The sequence below is a fragment of the Terrapene carolina genome, unplaced genomic scaffold (assembly GCF_002925995.2).
Source record: "Terrapene carolina triunguis isolate 2854851 unplaced genomic scaffold, T_m_triunguis-2.0 Scaffold401, whole genome shotgun sequence".
NCBI lineage: Eukaryota > Metazoa > Chordata > Testudines > Emydidae > Terrapene > Terrapene triunguis.
Window position 1 is genome coordinate 152,228 of NW_020664752.1, and position 5,604 is coordinate 157,831.

A 5,604-nucleotide genomic window follows, 5' to 3' on the forward strand; every position below is an offset into this window, starting at 1 on the left:
GCCTTGCCAGGCTAATCCCCAGGGAAGAAAGCGCCTGCTCTTCCGGGCGACGGGCAGCGGCTGGCGAGCAAAACCCAGGCACCGGAGCAAGGGTTGGCAGGGGGGCGGGGCTACAGTGACAGGGGCCAGCAGGATGGGGGGGGGCTGGGAGCCAGGACTCCTGGGTTCTCTCCTGGGAGGGGAGTGGGATCTAGTGGTTAGAGCAGGGGCGGGCGGGGGGTTGAGCTAGGACTCCTGGGTTCTTTCCCTGGCTCTGGGAACGGAAGGGGGCTGGGAGCCAGGACTCCTGGGTTCTCTCCAAGGGAGTTGTTTCTAGTGGTTAGAGCAGCAGGGGCTGGGAGCCAGGACTCCAGGTTCTCTCCCTGGCCCTGGGAGGGGAGTGGGGTCTAGTGGTTAGAGCAGCGGGGGCCGGGAGCCAGGACTCCTGGGTTCTCTCCCCGGCTCCTCCCCTGCGCTAAGATTGTAGCTTTGGTCTCTGCCTCAGGCGGCTGCGATGGGGCCTAGGCCGTGTGCCAGGGTCCCGGCCAAACTCAGCTCCCCTGGAAACGCCGTGAGGGGCAGGCCCCAGCTTTTAATCCCCCCCCCCACGCTCCAAGCTGGGGGTGTCAATAAACCACCCCCGTCTCTTCGCATCTCCTGTGTGCGTCTCGCCCGCCCGTCCGGCCCCACCAGGCAGCCACGCGCGGGGAATCCGAGATGAACTTTAATATAAGACACAAACCGGGGGATAAAACGAAAAGCAAACAGAACCCCCCGAACCCCCCGCATCCTCACCCAGCCAGCGCCCGCCCCGGGGGCCAAAACACCCCACAACGGCCCCACGCAGCCCACAAGCCAACGGCTCCAGACCCAGCCACCTTAGGAGCCCCCCCCCCGCAAATCACTGTGCAGAGAGAATAACACGGGGAGGCAGGATCCAACCCGGGAGAGGGGGTGACCCCCACAGCCAAAGGCCAAGATACGCTAGGAAAAGGGGCCCGGGGGAGGGATTTGGCGACCCAGCGTTTGCTGAAGCGGGGGGGGGGGGGTTAGCAAAGAGTTTCCATCTCTCCTGTGGCCATTGGGGGCGGAGGGGGGGGGCCTGTGTGTTGGCCGTAACCCCACGGGGGCCCACTAGGGTTTACACTGAGCTGCTGAGATGTGGGAAAACTCAGCGTCCCCATCCTCAAAGGGATGGGGGGGGGGCAGGATGTGGGGCTAGATGGGCCTGGGGGGGTGGGGGGCTCGGGAGGAGGCGGCATACCGGGGTAGATGGGCCCAGGGAGGGCAGGGAGGGGGCAGGTCACCGGGGTAGATGGGCCAGGGGGGGTGGCTCCAGAGGGCAGGGAGGGGGCGGGATACCGGGGGTAGATGGGCCCAGGGGGGTGGCTCCAGAAGGCAGGGAGGGGGCAGGTCACCGGGGTAGATGGGCCTGGGGGGGGGGGCGGCTCCGGAGGGCAGGGAGGGGGCTGAAGCCAATGAGGCCCCGGGTGCCCCTGATGGCTGGGCCGGAGGCCGGGGTGCCCAGGCGGGGTCCAGACCCAGCAGCCGGGGGTGACACACACGTGGGGCCCAGGACTGGATCTGAGGGGGGGGTTCGGCCCCAGGGAGCCCGTTAACCCTTCAGTGCCTGCTTCTTCCAGGGTATAGGGTGGAGGGCGCCCCCGGCCAGCCCCACCCCACAGGGGAGCATGACGCGGGGAAGCGGGGGAATGTGCTCGGGCGGCCCCTCTAGTCCTGGGGCTGAACAGGCGGGGGGGGTGCTGGGTCGGGGGGATACCAGGTCAGCGGGAGGGTGCTGGGTCCAGGGGAGATCCCAGGTGGAGGGTGCTGGGTGAGGGGGGATCCCAGGCCAAGGGGGTGCTGGGTCAGAGGGGGATCCCAGGCCAGGGGGAGTGCTGATTTGGGGGGGCAGGGGGAGTGTTGATTTGGGGGGGCAGATCCCAGGCTGGTGGTGCTGGGTCGGGGGGGATCCCAATGGGGGGTGCTGATGCTGTGCCCCCCAGCGGTCAGATCCTGGTGGGGGGCAGGGGGGTTATTTCATAGGGGATCCAGTTAGGATGCAGCCACCCCCCCAGAGCCCCCCGTTCTAAAGTGCTGCCTGATATGCGACCAGCCCCCAGCGTGGGGCCGGGATGGGGCCCAAGGCCCAGTGCTGAGCCTGGCTTCGTCGCTGCGCCGGGGGGCCCGGTCCCAGGGCTCCTCACGGGGCGGGGGGCTCGGCCGGGGGGGGCTGCGGCTGGTGGTCGGGGGCCGGGGTCTCTGCGTCGGGCCCGTCGGCCTCATCGTCTGAGACGCCCTCCAGCCGGAAGACCTGACGCACCGTGCGGGTGGTGAACGTCAGGGGGCCACGCCTGGGGGGGAAAGAGGGGTCAGTCCAGGCCATGGGCCCCCCACAGCACCCCTGCCTGCTCCCACGGCGGGCCCCAAGTCAGCGCCCCCACCGTGGCCCCTAGTTCACCTCCCTAGGGCCCCCCACAGCCAGCACCCCAGGTTCAACAGGGTCCCCCCAGCTAGCACTGTTGCCCCCTTCCCCCCCCCCGCCAGCTCCCCTGCTCCCACCCCCTGGGCCCCCACCACAGCCAGCACCCCCACCTTGCTCCCCACGGTGCCCCCAGTACCCCCCACAACCAGCAGCGCCCTCCTTGGAGGCCCCACACCCCATGCCCACAGCACCCCCGCCCCGCTCTGCCCGGCGCCCTTGCCGGAAGAGGCTAGAAATGACACACTTGGCCCCACACGCCCCCCCGGCAGCCCCCCCAACGCCCCCAAGCTGACGGCAGCAGCAGCGTCACACAGCAGAGCCTGGGGATCCGAGGGCACCCCGACGCCGGTAACTGCCCCCCACCAGCTGGTGCCTGGGACTGTACTGGGGCGGGGGGGGGTGTGTGTGGTGGGGGAGGGGAAGAGAATGGGTCGGGAGCGGGATCCCACAGCGCAGGGGGGGGGGGGACTTCCTGAGCTCAAGAGAGGGCAGAGGGAGCTCGGACAGGGGGACTGTTGGTGGGGGGAGGGGAGTTTGGATTGGGGGACCCCAGGAGGGGGCAGAGGGAACTCGGGGGGATCCCTTTCCCAGTCGATGGCTCAGCCCCTCCCCCCCCCCCCACACACCCACAAGCAGCCCCCCCCCCCCACGGGGCGCTGGGAGCAGGCACTGCCACACAGCACACAGGGCTGGCATGTCGGGGGGCAGCAGGAGCCGGGGGGGGGGACGTACTTGCGCTGGAGACGCTCCAACTTGCTGGGGGGTCGGAAGAGAGAGAAGGAAACAGGAGAGACGGAGAAAGTGAGAGAGAGAGAGACAGAGACAGCCCCAGCCACGGAGAGATGGGGGCTAGTGGACACAGCAGGCAGGTGGGGGGGGGGAAGGGCTGGGAGCCCAGACGCCTGGGTTCTCTTCGTGGCTCTTCTGCGGGTCCCACCCCCGTCCCCGTGCCTCAGTTTCCCCTCCTGTGCTGAACTATTGTGCTGCGCATAGATCCCTTTCACCTGAGCCTTGGGTTGGGGGCGCTGCCCGGCTGACGCCCTTCTCCAGCACCAGCTGGGCCCAAGCAGCACACGCCCCACACCCTGCCCCCGAGAGCCGGACCGACCCCCATCCCTGAGGGGGCTGTCTGGGGCACGGCGGGAAGAGCTCTGGGGTCAGGACTCATCAGGATGGTAGGAATTAGATGGGTGCCCAGAGGCCAGGTGGGGAGAGCTGGGTCCCCCCCAGCCCCACGGGGAGAGCCGGGTTCCACCCCCCCAGCTCCCCCCCAGCCCCGCGGGGAGAGCCAGGTTCCACCCCCCCCACCGCAGCCCTGCGGGGAGAGCCAGTTTCTGACCCCCTCTGTAGGACCCAGGCCCCCTAGAGCAGCCGGGTTCAAATTCCCGCCCCCCGGCACCTCAAGGGCTTGTCCTCCAGTTCACAGCAACCCCCCGGTGCCACCAGCCACCGCCTGGTGCCCCTGCCCCCCCCAGTGCCCAGCGCCCCCCGGTCACCTGAGCCGGTTGCGCAACGTGGTGACCTCGCGGTTCATGGACTCGGCCGACTCGGTGACGTCGTCCAGCTCCCGCTGCATGCGGCGCCGGCTGGAGTTCGCCCGCGACACCTCCTCCTCCGCCTCCTCCAGCTGCCGCTTCAACTGCTTCAGCCGGATGTGGCCCTTCTCCACCTGCCAGGCACGGAGCGGGCGGCTCGGCAGGGGCAGGGCAGGGGGGTGGCACTAGGGGGCTCCGTGCCACAGGGAGTGCGGGGCGCTGGGCCACACGTGCCGGCGGGGGGAGGTTTGGCAGGGGGCTGGCGGGGGGTGCGTTGTGCAACGAGGGGCCAAGCAGGGCATGGCAGGGGGCTGGCAGGAGGCACCATGGGGCTGGGCAGGGCAGTGGGTCAGTGGGGGATGCCGTGCTGCGGGGTATTGGTGTCGGTGGGGGGGGGTGCTGTGCCACGAGGGGCCGAGCAGGCCATGGGGCTGGCAGGGGGCACTGTGGGGCAGGGCACGGGGCTGGTAGGGGGCGCTGTGGGGCAGGGCAGGGTAGTAGGTCAGTGGGGGGTGACGTGCTGCAGGGTATTGGTGTCGGCGGGGGGGGGTGCTGTGCCACGAGGGGCCGAGCAGGCCATGGGGCAGGGCAGCGGGTCGGGGGGAGACGCCATGGGGCGGGCACATACCTGGTCCTTGAACTGGTCGGCGCTCCGACGCTCCTCCTCCACCTGCAGCACCACCTCCTTCAGCCGCTTCTCCGCCCGACGCACCAGCTTCCCAGACAGGATCCGCTCCCTGAGCCGGGAGGGACACGGGGGGGTCAGCACCAGGCTCAAGGGGGGGTGCACCGTACGCAGAATCCCCCAGGGCAGCCACATCCCTTCTGTGACCCCCCAGAGGGTTCTGGGTAGACAAACGCCAAGCCCCCCGCCCCAGGGGCATTCTGGGTAGTCAGGCCCCCTGGTCCCACAGCAGTGGGTTATACCCCAGGGGATACAGCCCCAGAGCATGCTGGGTACCTGGTTCCCAACTATGCCCCCCCACCCCTACCCTGCTGTCCAGCCCCAGGGCATGCTGGGTAGCCCCCCGCACTGCCCCCGGCGGCCTGGCCCCAGGGTCACCTGGACTCCTGCTCCAACTGCTCCTCCAGCTGGGCCACCTTGGCCTCCAGGGTGGCGATGGTCAGCTTGTACTTGGCCTTGACGGAGGAGTCCAGCTCGCCCAGCTTGGCCCGCAGCTCCTTGTTCTGCCGCTCCATCTGCTGCCGGGCGTTCTCCGCCTTCTGCGAGAAGCTGCGCTCGGCCCCCAGCTCCGTCGTCAGCGTCTCCACCTGCGGGGGGGGGGCGGGGGCTGGTCACGCGGCGCCTGGGAGCCCCTGCCCCAGCGGGCGCGTCCCCTGGCAGGCAGTGCTGGCCCCGAAGCCCTAGGGTGGCACAAGGGGGCGCTGGGCCGCGGGGAGCGGGGCAGGGGGCGCTGGGGTGCAGGGGGCGGGGGCTCGGCGGGGGGCGCTGGGGTGCAGGGGCTCGGCGGGGGGCGCTGGGCCGCGGGGAGCTCGGCGCGGGGCGCTGGGAGCTCGGGGGGGAGTCGGCGGGCGGCGGGGAGCGGGCTCGGTGGGGGGCGCTGGGCCGCAGGGAGCGGGGCGGGGGCTCGGCGGGCGGCGGGG

General features: G+C 70.5%; 1 protein-coding gene across 1 annotated transcript in view; it reads right to left on the reverse strand.

The window, feature by feature from the left end:
• Positions 1-1,384: 1,384 nt before the first annotated feature.
• Positions 1,385-5,604, reverse strand: part of LOC112124506 (myosin heavy chain, embryonic smooth muscle isoform-like) — a 9,629-nt gene continuing 5,409 nt past the window's right edge. The window contains exons 11-15 of the mRNA XM_026658137.2: positions 5,063-5,271; positions 4,628-4,736; positions 3,961-4,133; positions 3,197-3,220; positions 1,385-2,333 (exon numbers count right to left, since the gene is read on the reverse strand). Of these exons, the coding sequence (XP_026513922.1) occupies positions 2,183-2,333; positions 3,197-3,220; positions 3,961-4,133; positions 4,628-4,736; positions 5,063-5,271 (666 nt within the window). The 3' untranslated portion in view covers positions 1,385-2,182. The remainder of the gene's footprint in view (positions 2,334-3,196; positions 3,221-3,960; positions 4,134-4,627; positions 4,737-5,062; positions 5,272-5,604) is intronic.